Genomic DNA, 25,000 nt, shown 5'->3' with positions numbered 1-25,000 from the left:
TTCCTCCTTCAACCCAAAACACAAAAGTCAAATCATCTGGATCAGGACCAGGACTAGGACTCAGACCCAGACCCAGACTCAGACCAGGACCCAGACCAGGACCCAGACCAAGACCAAGATCTAGACCAGACCAAGACCAAGATCTAGACCAGACCAGACCAAGACCAGACCAGACCAAGACTAGACTAGACCAAGACCAGACCAAGACCCAGACCAAGACTCAGACCAAGACCCAGACCAAGACCAAGACTAGACCAGAGCAGGAGTAGACTAGACCAAGACCAAGACCCAGACCAAGACCCAAGACCAAGACCAAGACCAACACTAGACCAAGACCAGACCAAGACCCAGACCAAGACTAGTCCAAGACCAAACCAAGACCAGACCAAGACAAGACCAAGACCAAGAAAAGTCCAAGACCAAGACCAAGACCAAGACCAAGACCAGTCCAAGACCAAGACCCAGACCAAGACCAGTCCAAGACCAGACCAAGACCAGACCAAGACAAGACCAAGACCAGTCCAAGACCAAGACCAAGACCAAGACCAGTCCAAGACCAAGACCAAGACCCAGACCAAGACCAGTCCAAGACCAGACCAAGACCAGACCAAGACAAGACCAAGACCAAGACCAGTCCAAGACCAAGACCAAGACCAAGACCAGTCCAAGACCAGACCAAGACCAAGACCAGGCCAAGTCCAGACCAAGACCAAGACCAGGCCAAGTCCAGACCAAGACCAGACCAAGACCAGTCCAAGACCAGACCAAGACCAGACCAAGACAAGACCAAGACCAAGACCAAGACCAAGACCAAGACCAAGACCAAGACCAAGACCAAGACCAAGACCAAGACCAGACCAAGACTAGACTAGACCAAGACCAAGACCAAGACCAAGACCAAGACCAGACCAGACCCAGACCAAGACCAAGACCAGACCAAGACCAGACCAAGAGCAGGCCAAGACCAGACCAAGACCAAGACCAAGATCAAGATCAAGACCAACACCAAGATTTGGACCTGAGACCTTAGACTGAGTGACCTTTGACCCAGTTCTTCTGCAGTCTGATCACACACACACACACACACACACACACACACACACACACACACACACACACACACACACACACACACACACACACACACACACACACCTGGTCCAGACTCTGTGGATTTATGAAACAACAGAGTTTATTCACGTCGGATCAGAGGCGCTGCCAAAAAATACTTAAAGTTGCACTGTGTAACTTTCTGCTGCTTGTTTCCATGGAGATGTTTTTGCTTTGCCTGGAATGTTTCACACTGTTCTGGAACATCCTGAACTCCAGAAAAGTTACACAGTGCATATTTAAGTAAAAATACAAATATGACCCTGACTCAAAGTGAAGTCAAAAGTCCAGAGACCCAGAAATATGACATAAAATAAATAATATTGTATACTACTACTACTACTACTACTACTACTACTACTACTACTACTACTACTACTACTACTACTACTACTACTACTACTACTACTACTACTACTACTACTACTACTACTACAACAACAACAACTACTACTACGACTACTACGACTACTACAAAGACTATGAATACTACGACTACTACAACTACTACGAATACTACGACTACTACGAATACTACGAACTACTACGACTACTACGAATACTACGACTACTACCACTACTAACAACTACTACGAATACTATGAATACTACTACTACTACTACTACTACTACTACTACTACTACTACTACTACTGCTACTACTATGAATACTATGAATACTACTACTACTATTACTACTACTACTATGAATACTACTACTACTCCTACTACTACTATGAATACTATGAATACTACTACTACTACTACTACTACTACTGTTACTGTGTATAAAGTACTTTGTTGTAACTGAATAAAGTTGTGTTTAGACTTACTCACACATCGTATAAACACTGGAACTAAACCAGGATTAGAACAAGACCAAACAAAGACTACATCAGGACTGAACCTGGTCCAAACCAGGACTAAACCAGGACTAAACCAGAACTAACCAGAACTAAACCAGGACTAAACCAGGACTGAACCAGGACAAGTGTAAACAGTCTAAATATAACAGATTATAATGTGTCTGCTGTGATCCTCCATTTTGTGTTGTATTTTTAAACATTCAGGACGATCCTTTTGTCCACATCCATCTCTCTTCAGCTGCTCACACATTTATACACACACACAACTGTAACACACACACACAACACACACACACAACAGTACACACACACACACACTGTAACACAACACACAACACACACAACTGTAACACACACACACACACACACACACAACACACACAACTGTACACACACACACAACACACACACACACAGTAACACACACGCACACACACACACAACTGTAACACACACACACACACACACACAACAGTAACAACACGCACACACACACACAACTGTAACACACAACACACACACACACAACACACACGCACAACACACACAACTGTAACACACACACACAACACACACACAACAGTAACACACACACAAACACACAACTGTAACACACACACAACTGTACACAACACACACACACACACAACACACACACACTGTACACACACACACACAACACACACACAACTGTACACACACACACAACACACACACAACAGTAACACACACGCACAACACACACAACTGTAAACACACACACAAACACACACACAACAGTAAACACACACGCACAACACACACAAACTGTACACACACACACAACACACACACAACATAACACACACACACACACACACACACACTGTACACACACACACAACACACACACACACAACTGTAACACACACACACAAACACACACACAACACACACACGTAACACACACACACAACACACAACAACTGTACACACACACACACAACTGTAACACAACACACACACACACACACACACAACTGTAACACACAACACACACAACTGTAACACACACACACACACAACTGTAACACACACACACACAACTGTACACACACACACACAACACACTGTAACACACACACACACAACTGTAACACACATAACACACACAACTGTAACACGCAACACACACACACACAACAACTGTAACACGCACACACGAACAACACACACATGCACACACAACTGTAACACACACACATACACACATAACTGTAATACACTCACACAACTGTAACACACACACACAACTGTAACACACACACACACAACACACAACTATAACACACACATACACACATAACTGTAACACACCCACACAACAACTGTAACACACTCACACAACAACTGTAACACACACAACACACACACAACTGTAACACACACACACAACACACAACTATAACACACACATACACACATAACTGTAACACACCCACACAACAACTGTAACACATTCACAACAACAACTGTAACACACACACAACTGAACCACACACAACAACCGCACCAGACTCCCGAGGGCAGAGAGACTGAAATCTGTATAAGAATCTCACTTGTAATCCACAAAACTTTATTGGTCCCGGAGGGCACTTCATTTACAACATTCTCCGAGCCGTTCTCACAAACCACAAATGCACACACACACACACACAACACACACACACAACACACAAACCACAAACACACACAAACACACCCAGTGAGTCGGTCCATTACAGTTCACAAGTTGAATTCGGTACAACATTCTATATGATGACGCAAAAACTCCAAAAAACAAACACTTCCAGCAGAGTTCAGAAATGTAAAAGCAGATGATACGAAAGAAAAGTAGAAAAGCACCAGCGCATAAATCTGAACTCATGAAGGCAACAGACTCACATGGACCACAAGAGCTTTTTCACACACAAAAATAACTTGTAAGATTTACTAAAAAAAAATCCTCGTAACAGTTTGCACTTTCACTTTGTAAGTCAATTTTACTGCTGTAATATCAGATACAATTTACTTGTCAGTATTAAGTAAAATGTACTTAAAGTAAAAAGTACTCCACGATTAACAGACATGAATTAACTGAGTAACTGTTACTCATTTTTTTAAAGTTGGAAGTCACATTTATGTAATTTATGTATCGTACGAGTGCAGATTGTACATGTGCAGGTTTAGCGCAGTCATTTCACTTATGTTGGTCACTTTATTCATGTTGGTCACTTTATTCATGTCGATCACTTTATTTATGTAGGTCACTTTATTTATGTCGGTCACTTTATTCATGTCGATCACTTTATTTATGTAGGTCACTTTATTTATGTCGGTCACTTTTTCATGTCGATCACTTTATTTATGTTGGTCATTTACTTTATTCATGTTGGTCACTTTATTCATGTCGATCACTTTATTTATGTAGGTCACTTTATTTATGTCGGTCACTTTATTCATGTTGGTCACTATTTATTTCGATCACTTTTTTCATGTTGGTCACTTTATTTGTGTTGGACACTTTATTTATGTCGGACACTTCATTCATGTAGGTCACTTTATTCGTGTCAGACACTTTATTTGTGTTGGACACTTTATTCATGTGGGTCAGTTTATTCATGTAGGTCACTTTATTCATGTTCGACACTTTATTTATGTTGGACACTTTATTCATATTGGTCAGTTTATTCATGCTGGTCACTTTATTCATGTTCGACACTTTATTCATGTTGGACACTTTATGTCAATCACTTTATTCATGTTGGACACTTTATTTATGTAGATCACTTTATTTAGGTTGGTCACTTTATTCATGTTGGACACTTTATTCATGTTGGACACTTTATTCATGTTGGACACTTTATTTATGTCGATCACTTTATTCATGTCGGACACTTTATTCATGTGGTTACGGTTATGATGAAAAGACTGAAAAGTGTTTGTTTGTGTTTTTTCTGTGTCAGATCAGGAACGTCCACAGGCCGAGAACGTGCACTGGGTTTCTCTGGACTTTAAAACCATCCTCAGGTGGTCAGCCCCGCCCTCCAACTACACCTACACCGTCCAGTATGCAGAGTGAGTACTACTACTATTACCACTACTACTACTACTACTATTACTACTACTACTACTACTACTACTACTACTACTACTACTACTACTACTACTACTACTACTACTACTACTACTACTACTACTACTACTACTACTACTACTACTACTACTACTATTACTATTACTATTACTACAGTACTGCTACTACTACTACAACTTCTCCTATTACTTCTACTACTACTACTACTACTACTACTGCTATTACTGCTGTTACTACTACTACTACTTCTTGTACTACTACATCCGTTAGTACTACTACTATTACTACTACTACTACTACTTCTACAACTACTACTTCTGTTAGTACTACTACTACTACTACTACTTCTACTACTACTACTTCCGTTAGTACTACAACTACTACTGCCACTATTACTTCCAGTACTACTACTACTACTACTTCTTCTACTACTACTACTTCCGTTAGTACTACTACTACTACTGCCACTATTACTTCCACTATACTACTACTACTACTACTACTACTACTACTACTACTACTTCTTCTCCCCCCCTCGTACCTTGATTTAGTACTTGCACTTGCACTTGTACTTGTACTACACACATGCAGTATCGTGGCAGGACAGGGCCGGACCTGCTCGTTCTTCATCATCAGTCTGGAGATAAAGATCAGAGCAGAGCCACAGAACTCTGAGTGATCTGAAGGTGAACGAACGATCCCAACAATCTGGAACATTCTGGAACATTCTGGAACATTCTGCTCCCAGGAGTGAAGAAAGAACAAATACTTCTCCTTCTTCTTCGTGTGCGTTTATCAGAGTTGGCGCTTGGGTCTTGGCTCGGTGGACTTTGGGGGCAGAGTTACTTCAGCTCTTATCACGAAACTCTCCACACGACGCCACGTTTTCCTCCTCACGCACAAACCTGGACTCGTGATACAGGAAATGCTCCACTGTGTTTTTAAACTCCACACACCTTTATTATTCCACTAAACCAAAAGTAAAAGGAGCTGTTGACCTCTTTGTGACATCACAAGGTGGAACAGAGCGTTTAGAGCTTTGCAGGTGTAGACAGACTGATGTGTGTGTTTGTTTTTGATGAGGGAACAACATTTTAACACGACTTAAAACTCACAAAAGTCAAATTTGCGAACACTGTAAACCCAAACAATGAAGCAGTAATAAAAAAATTTGAGTTTATAGTGTCACTGTTTTAATTAATGTAAATAAAAATGAGTATCACACAAAATCTTTAATTGTTATTTAGTATTCAAAATAAAAAATGCCTTAAAATATTATTATTAATATTATTAAAAAAAAAAAAAAAATGTGTTTCTACCTTCCACGGTGGTAGGTCTCTCTACCCTCATTGAGCTCGGGTCCTCTACCAGAGGCCTGGGAGCTTATATATATATATATATATATATATATATATATATATATATATATATATATATATATATATATATATATATTTATAATTTTTTATTAATTGTTACTAAAGATTTTAGGTGATACTTGCACATATTTTTAATTTACAGTATTTAAAAAAGTAGGACAACAAAGTTTAAAAAAAAGTTATGCAACCATTTACCTACATTTTTAAAATTTTACTTAAGTTTAAAAAAAAGAGTCCTAACAAATATGCATTTACTATGCTTAATAAAAAGTGAAAAACATTTTAAATTTCAATGTTTATATTCAATACAGACATTGAAATATAACAGAATACAAATTCAAAAATAAAATTCACTGCATTGAATAAACTGTAAAGAAACACAAACACTTTTCCCACATTTTTCAAACAGTTTTCACTTTTTTTTTCTTACATTGGACCACAGACTGTAAAAAGACGTGGACTCAGTGAGACAGTGTTCAGATCCAGTCAAGTGAAGCTCATCGAGGCTCGTGGTTATAGCGGCACATTTGGAGCCAAGGTCCATGATAGAAATAAGAATTTATTTACAGATAAAACAGTGAAAATAAAACTCCAGGATCACGTGTCGAGGGTTAATACGAACATTTAAAGACCAGAATGACGAGCCTCACAGCAGCAGACACAGAGAGACGAGACGAGTTTTTCAGTGGAAAGTCAAATGGAGCCAGAGTCGATGGAGCCTGAAGTGCCCCCTATGTCCATTTATATAAACAGTCTATAGATAAAAAAAAAAGCCTCACCGATAAAAATGATTTAAACTTTTGTGTTTCTTGCAACTTTTCGACAGATCTGAGTTTGTCTCATTTTTGTGTCTGAAAAGTTTAAATTTTTTTTGTCACATCTGCTCTCATGGTACGTCCCCATAGTTACTTTTTAAGTTACTCTTTGAATTACTCTTTAAGTTACTCTTTAAATTACTCTTTAAATTACTCTTTAAGTTACTGTTTAAGTTACTCTTTAATTTACTGTTTAAATTACTGTTTAAGTTACTCTTTAAGTTACTGTTTAAGTTACTCTTTAATTTACTGTTTAAGTTACTCTTTAAGTTACACTTTAAGTTACTCTTATTCCAGTGGTGTTTTTCTCAAACTCCTCGTGGAGTTCAGAGTTTTGTTGTTTCTTTCTCCTCTGATGATCCGCCGCTTCAGGGAACAATAAATACTCTGTTATAAAATTATTTTGTGTAAATCGTAAAGTTTTGACTCATTTCGTGATTCACAAACATCTGTGTTGAACGAGACTCGGAGGTCAAAGGTCACGTGATCTCACAACTTTAAACTGTTCAGAGTCTAAACTGACCTGGAGTTTAAAGTTCTGATGTTTCACACCGAACCGACTCTCGTGAGATTTGAGTCGAGTTAAAATGTTGTTCCCTTCTCAAAAAACAAACTAAAACCAAACCTTTTCCCTGCGAGACGATGACTTCATCACATTCTAGTCGTGGCCACAGCCTCGTGTCTCTGTCTCTGACTCTGTGCTCTTGGGCCACACACTTCCTTTTAATATTGGATTGGTGCAGGTTTCCACATGTCTGGTTTCTGATCTAATCTACCTCTACCTCTTCCTCTCTCCTCCACCCTCCCTCCGCCTCTCTCTCTCTTTCCTAATGTCTCCATCGCTCTCTTTCCCTCTCTTCACTCTCCCTCCTCCCTCTCTCTCTCTCTTCCTCTCCTCCTCTCTATCTCCCTTCGCGCTTTCTCTCTCCTTCTCGCTCTGTCTCCTTCTCCCTCTCCCTCTCTCCTCATCTCCCTCCTCTTTCTCTCTCTCTCTCTCTCTCTCTCCTCTCTCTCTCCCTCTCTCTTTCCTAATATCTCCATCGCTCTCTTTCCCTCTCTTCACTCTCCCTCCCTCCCTCCCTCCTCGCTCTCTCTCTTCCTCTCCTCCTCTCTCTCTCTCTCTCTCCTTTCTCTCTCCATTTCTTCACCCCCCCCTCCTCTCTTTCTCTGTCTCTCTCTCCTTCTCTCTCTCTCTCTGTCTGTCTGTCTCCCTCTCTCTTCACCCTCTCTCTATCTCCTTCTTTCCCTCTCTCTCCCTTCCTCCCTCCCTCTCTCTCTGTCTCTCTCTCCTTCTCTCTCTCCTCCTCTCTCTCCTTCCTCTCTTCCTTCTCTCTCTCCCTCTCTCTCCTCTCTCTCTCTCTTCCCTCTCTCTCTCTATCTCTCTCTCTCTCTCTCTTCTCCTTCCTCCTCTCCTCCTCTCTCTCTCCTCTCTCTCTCCTCCTCTCTCTCTCTCTCTCTCTCTCCCTCTCTCTCCTCTCTCTCTCTCCTCTCTCTCTCTCTCTCCTCTCTCTCTCTTCTCTCTCTCTCTCTCTCTCTCCCTCTCTCTCTCTCTTCTCTCTCTCTCTCTCTCCTCTCTCTCTCTCTCTCTCTCTCTCTCTCTCTCTCTCTCTCTCTCTCTTCTCTCTCTCTCTTCTAAACCTCTTACAGAGTTTTTTGTGGAATGTCGAGCGTCGTTTTGATTCGGTCTTTTACTGTGAGTGTTGAGCAACAAGAACCCCCCTCCTCTCCTCTCCTCTCTCTCTCTATTCCTCTCTCTTTCTTCTCTGTATGAACTATACAAAAAGAAAAGGAGGAGAAAAGAGAGGGGACAGAGGAGAGAAAGAGAGAGTGGGGTTGAAGAGGAGGAGAGAGGAGCACAGAGAGAGGAGAGAGAAAGGGAGATGGGAGGAAAGGAGAAACAGAAGGAGGGAGAGAGGAGAGAGAGAAGGAGAAAAGAAAGAAGAGACAGAGAGAGCGAGAGAGACGGTCAGAGGAAATAGAAAGAAGGAGGGGAGAGCGTAAAAAGAAAGAGAAGGAGAAAAAGAGGGGAGAGGAGAGAGTGAAAAGGAAGAGAGAGAGAGCTCTACAGTGGTCTCTCCCTCCCTCTTTCTCCACCACTCTCCCTCTCTCCCTTCCCCTCTCCCTCCCTCTCTTTCCCTCCCTCCCTTTCTCCTTCCTTCTCCTCTGCCTCGCTCCCTTTCTCCTTCCCTCCCTCTCTCCTTCCTTTTCTCCTCCCTTCTCCTCTCCATCATTCCCTCCTCTCTCTTTTTCCTTCCTTCTCCTTGCCCTCCCTCTCTATCCTTCCCTCCTCTCCTTCCTGCTCCCTTCCCTCGCTCCCTCCCTCTCTCCTTCCCTCCTTCATGCTCCTCTCCTTCTCTCCGTTCTGCTCCTCTCCCTCTCTCCCTTCCTCCCTATCCTTCCTCTCCCTCTCTCCTTCCCTCTGTCCTCCCTCTCTCTTTCCTTCCCTTTCTCCTTCCTTCTCCTCTGCTTCCCTCCCTCCCTCCCTATCCTTCCTCTCCTTCTCTCCTTTCTGGTCCTCTCCCTCCCTCCTCCCTCTCTCTTTCCTTCCTTTTCTCCTTCCTTCTACTCTGCCTCGCTCCTTTTCTCCTTCCCTCCCTCTCTCCCTTCTTCTCTCCCTCCTCTCCTCCCTCTCTCCTTCCTTTTCTCCTCCCTTCTCCTCTCCTTCATTCCTTCCTTCTCCCTTTCTCCTTCTTTCTCCTCTCCCTCCCTCCCTTCCTCTCTTCTTCTTTTTCAGTCATTCTTTGTGTTCTGTGTGTTGTCAGTCTGTTCACGTTTCTGTGCTTCGGGACTCAGTGTTTAAAGAGAAACACAAACAGTTTTGGTTCTGTGGATCAACTCCGAGTCCGAGTCCGAGTCTCTGATTTTTACTTTTCTAAACCCATAAAAAAACAGAATCAGTTCGTCATAAACAGTTTACACTCGTCCAGATTCTTTGTCTCTTCCCTTCTTCATCCAGAGCGTTCTCATTATTCACCGCAGTGAGTTTAAAAACACTTTTCACGGAGTTTTCTTTGAAACGTGAACCTAACAGTGACCAGCATGCTAATGTGCACTTCCTGATTCTCAAACAACACAACATAATGAGACGCAGACAGAACGGAACACAGAGGACTTTCAAATACACAAGGAAAACATTTTAAAGCACTTTAAAGAGGTCAAAATAAGTACAGATGTATTATTATATTGTGTATTCTGAAATGTTTTTATTGGCTCAGTTTTTAAATTTAAATAAACAGTTGTAAAAAAGTGTCAAATAATTCCGCTCGCTCCTTTTGGCTCCAACTTTAGTTCGTTTTACAGAATTATAAAATGGAACGATCACATTTTTAGCAATTTACCTTTTGTTGTCGTCGTTTTCCGATCTCGGTGGAGCGCTCTGTCAGTGCGTCTGGCGCCCCCTAGTGCCTAGGCGCGATTTCATTTCTCTCCAGCGACTACGTCAGGAATCAGAAAACACAAGAACCCCGGAAGACGTAGAGCGCGCGCCAGCCAGTGAGTACGGACGCCGAGAGGGGTCGCAACGAACGCAAACGCCGCAACAAATACGAATGCGACAACACGACAAAAAGCCACGACACACCAAAAAAAAAGCCACAACACATTAAAAAGCCACAACAAATCAAAAAGCCACAAACACAACACACAACAAAAAGCCACAACACAAAAAAGCCACAACACAACAAAAAGCCACAAAAACACAACATTAAAAAGCCACAACAATCAAAAAATCAAAAAAAGCCACAACACAACAAAAAGCCACAACAAACCAAAAAAGCCAAAAACAAATCAAAAAAGCCACAACATGCCAAAAAAGCCACAACACACCAAAAAAAGCCACAACGGAAATGACCGCGGGACTCTATTTTAATGCAAACGCCACAACAAACACAAACGCCACAACACAAACGCAAAAACCACAACACATATTAAAAAGCCACAACACATTAAAAAGCCACAACAAACTAAAAAAGCCACAACGGAAATGACCGCGGGACTCTATTTTCCGACGGACCGATCAAGCGGAAAGTGAAGAAGAAGAAGTACAACGTGAAACGAATAATGATAAAACAATAAATTACTTTTACTTACGTTTCCAACTTCTCCGTTCCTTTAATTTTCACATTCCACATGGATATATAAGGGAAATGAGGAAGATCTTGGGACCAATGCAAACAGTTTCATTTTTCAAGGTTTGTTTTTTTCTCTCCGTTTGTGGAATCTGAGTTTGGGCATCGTAAACAGCAATCAGTCCAAAAACTCATGGGAAAAAAGTCCGAGTCCCAATTTCAACATGAATCTTTTATCACAGAGTCTCGAGTCTATTTCCTCACGATTTATTACACCCTGAGTAAACACACGGAGCGATGAAATACAGTTCTCACACACCTACTGCATGCAAAGATGCACTCTGGAACTTCTCTGTTCTTCTTTCTTTCTAACCAAAAATAAGAAAATGAAAAAACAACAATTTTCTTCATTATTTGTCTCCAAAACCAAAATGAAAAAACAGATGATTTGTTTTTTCAGTTTTCGATTTTGTATTTAAATGAAAAATGGAAAAAAAAAAGATAATGGCCTCGTTTACATGACCGGGACTGAGACCGAGACTGAGACCAGGACCATGACTGAGATCGAGACTGAGACTGAGACCAGACTGGGACCAAACCGGGACCATACCGGGACCAGACTGGGACTGAGACCGGGACTGAGACCGAGACTGAGGCCAAGACCAGACCGGGACCAGAGCAAGACTGAGATCACAACTGAGACCAGGACCAGACCAAGACTGAGATCAGGACTGAGACCGAGACCAGACCGGGACCAAACCAGAGGCTCAGAGCCCAGGACAGGGCCGGAGCTCGAAGCTGATTTTCGGACCCTGCAGAGGCTCTGGTCCCGGTCTGGTCCCGGTCTGGTCCCGGACCTGGATCAGTCCTGGTTCAGTCTGGCATCGCAGTCACTGAAGTCACGTAAACGGGAAACGGCCGTTATCCTTTTTTTTTTTTCCATTCTTCATTTAAACACAAAATCGAAAACTGAAAAAAACAAATCATTATATGTTTTTTCATTTTGTTTTGGAGACAAATAATGAAGAAAATTGTTGTTTTTTCGTTTTCTTATTTTTGGTTTTATATTGAAAAATGAATGAATGAATGATACAGATTTAATATTGTTCCCTCCTCAAAAACAGACCTGGACTTGTGTTTTGTTTCGTTCACACGTTTGAGCAACTCTTTATTATTCGTCTGTCTACATCTCCAAACCTCAAAAACGCTCTGTTCCACCTTGTGATGTCATGAGGCGGTAGTTTCAATTGAGTCCACAGCTCCTTTTTCGTTTAGTTCAGTAGAGATTGGTGATTCCAGGACTGAAATGACCCCAAATGATTCTAGTGAAGGTGTGTGGATTTCCTGTTGTACCACTTGATGACATCACAAGGTGGAACAGAGTGTTTTCAGTTTAAGAGAAGAACCTAAAAGCCTAAATGTGCAGAGTTTGTGTGTTATGAAAAGAAAAAAAAAAAAAAAGAAAATCCACAACTCCAGGTCTGTTTGTGATGAAGAAATGACATTAGAACATAGAAAAAAATAAATAAAACAGAGTAATATAGGCCTTTTAAAAAATTATATTTCTTGGATTTATTTTTTTATTTTTTATTTAACTGGAAAAAAATAAAAAAATAAAAAAATGTAATAAAAAAAAATAAAATAGTATTATTTCTGTGAGCGCCTCTTTACAGATGTGATGGTTAAAAATGTGTCTGGTCCCATTTTGTGGAACATTCCGGACAAATCGGTAACAAGCGGGTGGCGGCGCTCAGTCAGAAAAGTTCCGCAGTGCAGCTTTAACTCCCACTCCTCCGTCTGTCCTCCTTGCAGACGTCTTTATTTAGCAGCACTTCATGTTTCAGCCGAGGCCAGCGGGTCAGACCAGGACCCCGAAACCTGATCCCACACAGACACTCTGCACTTTCTGAAGCTGCTGTAAAAAAAAAATAAAAATAAATAATAATTTGACTGTAGTTTATTTATTTTGACAGAGACAGAGACTTTAAACTTGTGGATGGTGTTGTGTGTTGTGGCTTTTTTTGGTTTGTTGTGGCTTTTTAATGTGTTGTGGCATTTGCGTTTGTGTCGTGGCGTTTGTATTTGTTGTGGCGTTAGCATTAAAATAGAGTCCCGCGGTTATTTCCGTTGTGGCTTTTTTGTTGTTGTTTGTTGTTCCTTTTTTTAATTTGTTGTGGCTTTTTGTTGTGTTGTGGCTTCTTGGTTTGTTGTGGCTTTTTGATGTGTTGTGGCTTTTTAATGTGTTGTGGTTTTTGCATTTGTGTTGTGGCTTTGTTTGGTTTGTTGTGGCTTTTTTTGGTGAGTTGTGGCTTTTTTGGTGTGTTGTGGCTTTTTAATGTGTTGTGGCATTTGTGTTGTGGCATTTGTATTTGTTGCGCCGTTTGCATTAAAATAGAGTCCCGAGGTCATTTCCGTTGTGGCTTTTTTTTTTGGTGAGTTGTGGCTTTTTCGGTTTGGTGTGGCTTTGTTTTGATGTGTTGTGGCTTTTTAATGTGTTGCGGCATTTGCGTTTGTGTTGTGGCATTTGTATTTGTTGCGCCGTTTGCATTAAAATAGAGTCCTGCGGTCATTTCCGTTGTTTTTTTGTTTTATTTTTTTTTGTGCCTTTTTTTTGTTTGTTGTGGCTTTTTGATGTGTTGTGGCGTTTGTATTAAAATAGAGTCTCGAGGTAATTTCCGTTGTGGCTTTGTTTGGTTTGTTGTGGCTTTTTTTTTGGGTGAGTTGTGGCTTTTTTGGTGTGTTGTTGCTTTTTTGTGTGTGTGTGTTGTGGCTTTTTAATGTGTTGTGGCATTTGCGTTTGTGTTGTGGCATTTGTATTTGTTGCGGCGTTTGCATTAAAAGTCCCGCAGTAATTTCCGCTGTGGCTTTTTTTGTTTTTGTGTGGCTTTTTTTGGTGTGTTGTCGCTTTTTGTTGTGTTGTGGCTTCTTGGTTTGTTGTGGCTTTTTGGTGTGTTGTCGCATTTGTATTTGTTGCGGCGTTTGCCTTTGTCTCGGCTTCCGTACCCGCCTCATCTAAATAATTATTTTTACATCAATAAACAATAAAAAAGTGTAAAATAAAAATCTCCGGTCTCTGTGGTCGATATTTAATCTGTTAAATGTGTTTTGTTGCAGAGAAGACGGAGACTGGATCGCGGCTCCACACTGTATCCAGATCTCACACGAAGAATGTGACCTGACCCACGAACTGCAATATAAAAACAGGTAAGATTTAGTCCGGTTTAGTCCTGGTTTAGTCCTGGTTTAGACCTGGTTTAGACCTTGTTTAGACCTTGTTTAGACCTTGTTTAGTCTTGGTTAAGACCTGGTTTAGACCTGAGCTCCTCTTGTCCAGGAAGTTCCAGGCCGATGTTCAGACTGACGATCTTTACGACGACTACGAGGACCTTCCACACACCTACTCCACCTTCTTCAACCCCTACACACAGAGTAAGACCCGGAATCTAACCCACAACCTCCACCTGAATCTAACCCCACAACCTTCACAACCTCCATAACCTCCACCTGAATCTAACCCACAACCTCCACAACCTTCACAACCTCCACCTGAATCTAACCCACAACCTCCACAACCTCCACCTGAATCTAACCCACAACCTCCACAACCTTCACAACCTTCACAACCTCCACCTGAATCTAACCCACAACCTCCACAACCTCCACAACCTTCACAACCTCCACAACCTCCACAACCTCCACCTGAATCTAACCTACAACCTCCACAACCTCCACAACCTCCACAACCTTCACAACCTCCACAACCTCCACCTGAATCTAACCCACAACCTCCACCTGAATCTAACCCACAACCTCCACAACCTTCACAACCTCCACCTGAATCTAACCCACAACCTCCACCTGAATCTAACCCACAACCTCCACCTGAATCTAACTCACAACCTCCATCTGAGAGGAGCATAAGAGAAGATCAGAGGAGCAGAAGAGAAGGTCAGAGGAGAAGGTCAGAGGAGCAAAGGAGAAGGTTAGAGGAGCAGAGGAGGAGAGGAGAAGGTCATAGAAGAAGGTTAGAGGAGCAGAGGAGAAGGTCAGAGAAGAAGGTCAGAGGAGCAGAGGAAAAGGTCAGAGGAGCAGAGAAGAAGGTCAGAGGAGTAGAGGAGAAGGTCAGAGGAGCAGAGGAGAAGGTCAGAGGAGCAGAGGAGAAGGTCAGGAGAAGGTCAGAGGAGCAGAGGGGGGTCAGAAGGTCAGAGTCAGAGGAGCAGAGGAGAAGGTCAGAGGAGAAGGTCAGAGGAGCAGAGAAGAAGGTCAGAGGAGCAGAGGAGAAGGTCAGAGGAGCAGAGGAGAAGGTCAGAAGGTCAGAGGATTGACTGTGGCTCTGGTGTTTCAGGTGAGCTGAGCGCAGTTTCGTTCTCCATCCTGAAGGTGGGCGAGCACTCGGTCACGTTGAACATCACGGACCCTCTGACCTCGTTCCATGTTGGGGGGAAGCAGCTCTCCATCCGAGACATCCTCCAGAAAGATCTCAAGTACAAAGTGTCCTACTCCAAGTCCGATAAATCGATGGAGGTACGAGACCAGCTCTGGGACCAGTTCTGGGACCAGCTCTGGGACCAGAGGGGGTCCATAGTCTACATGTAGTCTAAGGTCTGGTTTAGTCTTGCTTTTGTCCTGGTTTAGACCTGGTTTAGTCCTGGTTCTTGTTTAGTTTTGGTTCAGTCCTGGTTCAGTTCTGGTCCAGTCCAGGTTCTTGTTCAGTCCTGGTTTAGTCTTGGTTTAGTCCTGGTTCAGTTCTGGTTCAGTTCTGGTTTAGTCCTGGTTCAGTTCTGGTTTAGTTCTGGTTCAGTCCTGCTTTAGTCCTGGTTTAGTCGTGGTTTAGTCCTGGTTTAGACCTGGTTCAGTCCTGGTTTAGTCCTGGTTTAGTCCTGGTTCAGTCCTGGTTCAGTCTTGGTTCAGTCCTGGTTCAGTCCTGGTTCAGTCCTGCTTTAGTCTTGGTTTAGTCCTGGTTCAGTTTAGTCCCACGGTGTTGGTCCTCAGGTCCTGACCTTAGACCAGGAGGAGTTCAGACTCTGGGCTGATTCATGTTCCTCTGAATCCTCCTGAGATGTTTCATAATCCTGGACTCTGAGAAACTGAAGCAGCAGGAAACAGAAACTCTGAAAACTCTCACGGGTCCAGAGTCCAAAGTCCAGAGTCCAGGTCCAGAGTCCAGAGTCCAAAGTCCAGAGTCCAGGTCCAGAGTCCAGAGTCCAGAGTCCAGAGTCCAAAGTCCAGAGTCCAGAGTCCAGAGTCCAGAGACCAGATCCACAGTCCAGATCCACAGTCCAAAGTCCAGATCCAGAGACCAGAGACCAGGTTAGAGCCCACAGAGGGAGCAAAAGCTGGACTGGATCAGGCCAGGACATGGATCTGGACATGGACCTGGACTGGATCTGGACATGGATCCGTACTGGGTCTGGACTGGATCTGGACTGGACCTGGACTGGATCTGGACTGGACCTGGACTGGATCTGGACATGGATCTGGACATGGATCTGGACTGGACCTGGACTGGATCTGGACATGATCTGGACTGGATCTGGACTGGTACTGGACCTGGACCTGGACTGGTACTGGACATGGACCTGGACATGGACCTGGACTGGATCTGAAGACAGATCTGGACTGGATCTGGACTGGACCTGGACATGGATCTGGACTGGATCTGGACTGGATCAGGACCTGGACCTGGACCGGCTCAGGTAAATCCGTGTCTGTGTGTTCTTTCTGGCAGAGGAAGGTGGATCTGGACTCAAACGTGGCTCAGATCTCCGGTCTGGACCCGGGTCAGAGTTACTGCTTCATGGTCGCCGCGTACGTCCAGAACCGACACATGTCCGTGAGTAAAGGAGCGTGGAGCGGAATCACCTGCACCTCCGGCTCCGGAATCCTGGACGGTAAGAAGAGACGCCATCCCTCGCTTCTCACGGGAAAAAAGACGAGAAAACACCAAAGACTGAATCCCTCTTTTCAAATCTTTACTCTCTCTTTCCTTACTCCTCTCTCTCTCTCTCTTTCTATCCTCAGTTTCTTCTTCCCTCGATTCCTTCCTCTGTCTGTTTTCCCTCCCTCCCTCCCCCTCTCTCTCACTCTTTTTATGCTCCCTTCTTCCCTCTCTTTCTCTTTTCTTCTCCTCTCCCTCTTCCTCCTCTCTTTCTCTCTCTCTTTCTGTCGTTCTCTGTCTTTTTCTCTTTCTCTCTTTCTCTCTCTTTCTGTCTTTCTCTTTCTCTCTTTTTCTCTCTTTTCTGTCTTTCTCTTTCTCTCTTTTTCTCTCTCTTTCTGTATTTCTCTCTCTCTCTTTGTCTTTCTCTCTCTTTCTCTCTCTCTTTGTCTCTCTCCTCCTCCTCCCTTCTCTTTCCCTCTCCTCCTCTCTCTCTCCTTCTACTCCCTCTTTCCACCCTTCCCTCCCTCTCCTCTCTCTCTCCTTCTTTCTCTGTGCCTCTCCTTCCTCCTCCCTCCTTCCTTTTCTCTCTTCCCTCTCTTCTCTCTCTCTCTACTCCCTCTTTCGGTCTTCTCTCTCCTCCCTCTCTTTCTCTCTCTCCCTCCTTCCCCCTCCTTCTCCCTTCTGTCTCTTGCTCTCTTGCTCTCTCTCTCTCCTCCCTCTCTCTCTCTCCTTCTCCTCCCTCTCTCCCGCCTTCCTTCTTCTTTCTCTCCCTCTCCTCTCTTTCTCTTCTCTCTCCTCCCTTTTTCATCCTCTCTCCCCCTTTCCCCCCTTCTTTCTCTCTCTTTCTCTTTCCTTCCTCTCTCTCTGTATCCTTCTACTCCCCTCCCATTCCTCCCTCTCACCTCTCTCTTTCTCTCTCCCCCCTCCCCTCTACTCCCTCTCTCTGTCTCTCTCTCCTCTTTCGTTCCCTCACCTATGTTTTTTTCTCTCCTCCCCTCTCCCCTCCTTTCCTATCTTCTTTCTTCTCCCTCTCTTTCCCCATCCCTCTCTCTCTCTCTCTCTCTTTCTCCTCTCTCGTTTCTCTCTCTCTCTCTCTCTCTCTTTCTCTCTTTCTTTCACACACATGTCTTCCAGATGTGTTTTTGTTTTTTCCCTGAGGTTGTTTTTTTTCTGGACTCTTGTTTTTTCACATCTGACTCAGTTTTTCTCGTTTTTTTTACGTCGTTTTCGGACTCGGCTCATTATTTGTGTTTGAAACCAAAATGGTGAAACGAGACGAGGCCACAAACTTCACACGGTCCCGACCAGAACCAGATTTGAATCGGTTTAAATCTTTTGTTTTCACTTTTTCCTTTTAGTTTCATCAAAACATCGATCAACAAAGTTCACAAACGAAAGAAAAGAACAAGGATTATTTTAGACCTGGTTTAGACCTGGTTCAGACTTGGTTTTAGTCCTGGTTTAGTCCTTGTTTAGTCCTGGTTTAGTCCTTGTTTAGTCCTGGTTTAGTCCTGGTTTAGTCCTGGTTTAGTCCTAGTTTAGTTCTGGTTTAGACCTGGTTTAGTCCTGGTTTAGTTCTGGTTTAGTCCTGGTTCAGTCCTGGTTTAGACCTGGTTTAGTCCTGGTTTAGTTCTGGTTTAGACCTGGTTTAGACCTGGTTTAATCTTAGTTTAGTCCTGGTTTAGTTCTGGTTTAGTCCTGGTTTAGTTCTGGTTTAGTCCTGGTTTAGTCCTGGTTTAGTCCTGGTTCAGTCCTGGTTTAGTCCTGGTTTAGTCTTGGTTCAGACCTGGTTCAGACCTGGTTTAGTCCTGGTTTAGTCCTGGTTTAGTCTTGGTTCAGACCTGGTTTAGTCCTGGTTTAGTCTTGGTTCAGACCTGGTTCAGACCTGGTTTAGTCCTGGTTTAGTCCTGGTTCAGTCCTGGTTTAGTCCTAATTTAGTCCTGGTTTAGTCTTGGTTCAGACCTGGTTCAGACCTGGTTTAGTCCTGGTTTAGTCCTGGTTTAGTCCTAATTTAGTCCTGGTTTAGTCTTGGTTCAGACCTGGTTCAGACCTGGTTTAGTCCTGGTTTAGTCCTGGTTTAGTCTTGGTTCAGACCTGGTTTAGTCCTGGTTTAGTCCTGGTTCAGTCCTGGTTTAGTCCTGGTTTAGTCCTGGTTTAGTCTTGGTTCAGACCTGGTTTAGTCCTGGTTTAGTCCTGGTTCAGTCCTGGTTTAGTCCTGGTTTAGTCTTGGTTCAGACCTGGTTCAGACCTGGTTTAGTCCTGGTTTAGTCTTGGTTCAGACCTGGTTTAGTTCTGGTTTAGACCTGATTCAGTCCTGGTTTAGTCCTAATTTAGTCCTGGTTTAGTCTTGGTTCAGACCTGGTTCAGACCTGGTTTAGTCCTGGTTTAGTCCTGGTTTAGTCTTGGTTCAGACCTGGTTTAGTCCTGGTTCAGTCCTGGTTTAGTCCTGGTTTAGTCTTGGTTCAGACCTGGTTCAGACCTGGTTTAGTCCTGGTTTAGTCCTGGTTTAGTCTTGGTTCAGACCTGGTTCAGACCTGGTTTAGTCCTGGTTTAGTCCTGGTTTAGTCTTGGTTCAGACCTGGTTCAGACCTGGTTTAGTCCTGGTTTAGTCTTGGTTCAGACCTGGTTCAGACCTGGTTCAGACCTGGTTTAGTCCTGTTTTATATTTTCTCTTCAGTTTTTTGTTTTGTTCCTTTTAAAATCTTAAATCTTTAAACTTTTTCTGGTTCCAGATTTTCTCGTCTTTTCTCTCGTGTTTCTTGTCGACTCTGGGTCCAAACGTCGTCATAAAAAGTGAAAGTTTTGAGTAAATAAAGCCAGAGTTTGTTTCGGGGTCAGAGTCGCGGGTTAATCCCAGTTTCTTCGTCATTTTTTCCGTGACGCTTTTCCCCAAAGATCAAACTCCGAAAAAAGCAGAAAATCCCAGAGGAAACTCAAACATCTTCACTAGAATTATTATTATTTATTTATTGATTTATTTTTAGTTCCAGAAAGTGAAGCGGCCACACTCACATCTTCATCTTTTTAAAGGGAGGAAGAGAACGGTTTAGAGTTTAAGAAAAGTTCTAAATTCACCAAACTCGACAGGAGAATGTGTCTGATTTTAGCAGCGATTTGATTCTCCCCAAGTTAAAAAAAATGTGAACTGATTTTGTTTTCATGAGCGAATTTGAAAAAAAAAAAAAGTCCTGGTTTAGAACTGGTTTAGTCCTGGATTAGTTCTGGTTTAGTCCTGGTTTAGATCTGGATTAGACCTGGTTTAGTCCTGGTTTAGATCTGGATTAGTCCTGGTTTAGTCCTGGTTTAGATCTGTATTAGTCCTGGTTTAGTCCTGGATTAGAACTGGTTTAGACCTGGATTAGAACTGGTTTAGACCTGGTTTTAGTCCTGGTTTTAGACCTGGTTTAGTCCTGGTTTAGACCTGGTTTTAGACCTGGTTTAGTGGTGCAGCCCATGTGACGTACAGGAGGAGGGACGGTCTGTGCGGCGTAAGGGGGGCGGGGCCCAGTACTGGTCCCTGTCCTGGGCGTTGGGTGAGATTAGTCCACATACACGAGTTTACGCTGCTTAAAATGTTTTTATTAATGTCAAATAAAATCTCCAGCACAAATAAAGTTTGACAGACAAACATGAATCTTTGTGTATTTTACTTTACACTCAGATTTTGTTTGTGGGACTGTAGTTTCTCATCCCGCCCTCCCACTACTGTGACTTAAACAAAATAATCCTGTAGTTTGTGGCGGCTAAAAGTGACCATCAGTGTCATCATTTCATCCTGTTTTGTTTAAAGTTGTTAAATTAAAAATGACGTGTCTCTTTTTCTCTTTTTTTCCTCTCAGAGCTGGACATGCGCTCCGTCTTTCAGGCCGTCTTCATCCCTCTGGTTCTCCTCATCGTCCTGGTGACGGTTCTGGCCATTTACTGCCGATTCTGTCGACGCAAAAACAAAACCCCAGACTCACGAACCCGAGACCCGCCCAGACCTTTTACTGCGCAGTACTGTAACTCTGGGGTACTTTTACTGTGAAGTATTTTCACTGTGGAGTACTTTCACTGTGAAGGATTTTTACTGTGGAGTACTTTCACTGTGAAGTACTTTCACTGTGGAGTACTTTTACTGTGGAGTACTTTCACTGTGAAGTACTTTCACTGTGGAGTACTTTCACTGTGAAGTATTTTTACTGTGGAGTACTTTCACTGTGAAGTACTTTCACTGTGGAGTACTTTTACTGTGGAGTACTTTCACTGCGGAGTACTTTCACTGTGGAGTACTTTCACTGTGGAGTACTTTTACTGTGAAGTATTTTTACTGTGGAGTACTTTTACTGTGGAGTACTTTTACTGTGGAGTACTTTCACTATGAAGTACTTTTACTGTGAAGTACTTTCACTGTGGATTACTTTTACTGTGAAGTACTTTTACTGTGGAGTACTTTTACTGTGGAGTACTTTCACTGTGGAGTACTTTTACTGTGAAGTACTTTCACTGTGGAGTACTTTCACTGTGGAGTACTTTTACTGTGGAGTACTTTTACTGTGATGTACTTTTACTGTGGAGTACTTTCACTGTGAAGTACTTTCACTGTGAAGTACTTTTACTGTGATGTACTTTTACTGTGGAGTACTTTCACTGTGAAGTACTTTCACTGTCACGTACTTTTACTGCGGAGTACTTTTACTGCGGAGTACTTTAGTTTACTGCATAAATCCTGCAAAAATGAACATCACCGTCCGCTATAAAGATTTAAATTCACGAAATAGATTTTTGTTTTGAACAGTGCAGAGTTTGCATGTTCTCGCTAGATCACTACATTACTCAAACATGCGTGGGTGGCTCTAAAAGCTCTTCAGGCAGGTTTTTTTTTTTTTTTTTTTTTGGACGATAAAACACGGAAGAAAAATAACAAAAAACGATTTTGCGTCACAATTCCAGTGGGTCAAATGCAGAAAATAATACACACATACTTTCAAACAAAATCAATTATTTGTAAAACAGACGGATGTTGCGAACAGAAGGGTACGTTTGTGTCTCTTCGGGGTAAATGTGAAAGGCGGGGCTTTTTACTTTTTGTTTTTCACTGTTCGCCGTATAAGCTGAAGTCACACGAGAAACAAAATCAAGAAATCAAAAGATCGCTGTGAAATTTTGAGTTGATTTGAAAATGTTCTAATGTAGTTTTCAGAAACAAACAGACCTGGAGTTTTGTTTCGTTTCATTCACACTGAAAATAAAACGTAACTGTGAACTTGAAAACTACCACTTCATGACATCGCAATGTGAAACGGAACATTTTGAGTTTAGGAAATGTAGACAGACTCATAAAAACACTGCAAAAAATGAAATCTAGTCAAGTCAAGATGGAATTGAAATCGTTTTCGAGTGGTTTTGTTGTGTGTACAGTGTCGTTCACACTAATCTGATGGAAATCGGCTCCAGAGTCTGAACGATCTGGTGCCTCCAGCTCCACGAGTTCATGTCGGTCCAGATGTGTCGGGGACTGTGTGGACTCCTGAAAACTCTGATACTCTGATGTCGGAGCTTGAGTCTCGTCTTTATTGGGCCACGTCGCTGTGACTCGCTCCATCCTGATTCTCTGGGTTCGTGACATCGGTCGTGTGACAATGTTGTGGAAAACCCAAAATAAGAAAATGAAAAAACAACTGTTTTCTTCATTATTTGTCTCCAAAACCAAAATGAAAAAATGGATAACTATTAATTTTTTCATTTTTTGATTTTGTGTTTAAATGAAGAATGGAAAAAATGGATAACGGCCGTTTCCCGTTTACGTGACTTCCGTGACTGCGATGTCAGACTTTTGCACCACGTACGGACTGAACCAGGACTGATCCAGGTCCAAGACCAGAGCAGGACCAGAGTGGGACTGAGCCCAAAACCAGCAGTCCGAGTGGTTCCTTGTTGTCGTCTGTGCGCTGGTTCTGTGTGGGGAAAGTGAGAATGTGGACTACAGGTCTGTGACCATACCGGGACCAGAGTGCTAATGAGACTGGGACCAGACCGGGACCAGAGTGCTAATGAGACTGGGACCAGACCGGGACCAGAGTGCTAATGAGACTGGGACCAGACCGGGACCAGCGCGGGCCTGAGACCAAGACAAGACCAGAACCAGACCAGAGGCTCAGAGCCCACGGCAGGGCCGGAGCTCGAAGCTGAGACTCAAACCCCGCGGAGGCTTGGAGTCCGCCCTGGTCCTGGTCTGGTCCCGGTCTGGTCTCGGTCTGGTCCTGGACCTGGATCAGTCCGTATGCAGCGCAAAAATCCGGCATCACAGTCATAGATGTCACATAAACGTCCGTTATCCGTTTTTTTTTCCATTTTTCATTTAAACACAAAATTGAAAACTGAAAAAAACAAATCATTATCTGTTTTTTCATTTTGGTTTTGGAGACAAATAATGAAGAAAATAGTTCTTTTTTCATTTTCTTAGTTTTGGTTTTATATTGAAAAAGGAATGATTGAACGACACGGCTTGTGTTGAGTCTTCTCAGTCGTCTTTATAAGTTTAAAGTTTAAATGTTAAATTGTTGAGTGGTGTAGAAGTAATGTGCAGTAGAGCCAAGTAACAGTGGTGCAGGAGGAACAGGAGCAGCAGATACTCACACACAAGACTAGAGAAAAAAAAGTGCACCCTATAGTCCCAAAAATACGGTACTCAAATAAAGTCAAACATTCTTGATTTAAAGGTTGTATGGAGGATTTTTTTTTGTTTCAAATTGTCAATGATAGCATTATAGACCAAAAAAAAGAGAATAAAAATTCATCAACTCTGAACATTTGCCAATAGATAACGACACTGCCTCGTTATCTGTTAGCTGACAGGCTGTCAATCAAACTCCCTACGTTTCTAGTGTAACTGACTTGCCTGCGCGCCGCCGGTACGTGGTTTATGTACGACTGTCACGCAGTCCACAGACGCACAGACGCTGTTTACTCCACCAACGCAACAGTTCTTAGTGGCTTTTTTTGACCTATATCTTCCTCTCAGCACAAAGTTTGTTGCAATGGCAGACAAGAATCCAGGAGCAGTTCGCCGCAAAAGAAAGTCCGTTTTTGAGATTGCTGAAAGAAGAAGACAAGGGGAAAAGCAGCGAAGCCAAACTAAGGTGATTCTTGAAGATTCATTCCAGCGATGGCGCAACTGAAGCAGACGCAGGGTCTAAAGACTGACGCATTGGTCGCCAAAGCTAGACAAACGTTTTTCAGGACACGAAAGCGATATCCTATGTCTGAAAACGTAATTTTCAAGGCAAAGGAAGAGTCCGCTTGCTGCTGCGTGTTGTAGCTAGTTCATTCGCACTGAATCTCCGCGCACCCTTCTCTGCTCCCCTTACTGCTCCTCTCCCCACTGCCCGATCCGCTCTTCTCCCTGCTCCTCACTTCTCGTCCGCGCACAAAATGCCCGCGCACCCGCTCCCCCCGCTCCTCACTTCTCCGTCTTGCCTAACCAACACTGTAGTTAGTTGTTTTTACAAGTCATGTGCAGCGCACCGGCTGTAAACAAACCTGTTTCTGGCGTAAGGAGGAGGAGGGAGGAGGCGTTTCTACGTAGGGAGCTGTAGGGGAGGGGGGGTGGTTTCACACATGCGCAACATTTGAAAAAGAACAAACAGTCGCTGGATTTCTCGTTCCTTGGAAAATCCTCTATACAACCTTTAAGTCATTTTCATTGACCTAGATATATATATTTTTTTGCTGTGAAAGGTTTAGACATGAAACAAAACAAACTCCAGGTCTGTTTTTTAGGACGTAACA

At 42.9% G+C, this 25,000-nt stretch overlaps 1 protein-coding gene across 1 annotated transcript in view; it reads left to right on the top strand.

Moving 5' to 3' along the window:
- The window catches only part of LOC110172785 (tissue factor-like), a 24,180-nt gene extending 2,849 nt beyond the window's left edge, over nt 1–21,331 (top strand). The window contains exons 2-7 of the mRNA XM_055151686.1: nt 4,961–5,072; nt 14,467–14,556; nt 14,687–14,781; nt 15,698–15,876; nt 17,081–17,243; nt 21,070–21,331. Coding sequence (XP_055007661.1) covers nt 4,961–5,072; nt 14,467–14,556; nt 14,687–14,781; nt 15,698–15,876; nt 17,081–17,243; nt 21,070–21,257 — 827 coding nt within the window. The 3' untranslated portion in view covers nt 21,258–21,331. The remainder of the gene's footprint in view (nt 1–4,960; nt 5,073–14,466; nt 14,557–14,686; nt 14,782–15,697; nt 15,877–17,080; nt 17,244–21,069) is intronic.
- The last annotated feature ends 3,669 nt before the right edge of the window (nt 21,332–25,000 follow it).

This window comes from Boleophthalmus pectinirostris, unplaced genomic scaffold, assembly GCF_026225935.1.
Source record: "Boleophthalmus pectinirostris isolate CB_2022bp ecotype Guang Dong unplaced genomic scaffold, ASM2622593v1 HiC_scaffold_16, whole genome shotgun sequence".
NCBI lineage: Eukaryota > Metazoa > Chordata > Actinopteri > Gobiiformes > Gobiidae > Boleophthalmus > Boleophthalmus pectinirostris.
Note: the sequence above shows the minus strand (reverse complement) of the source record. Positions and strands in the feature narration are given on the sequence as shown.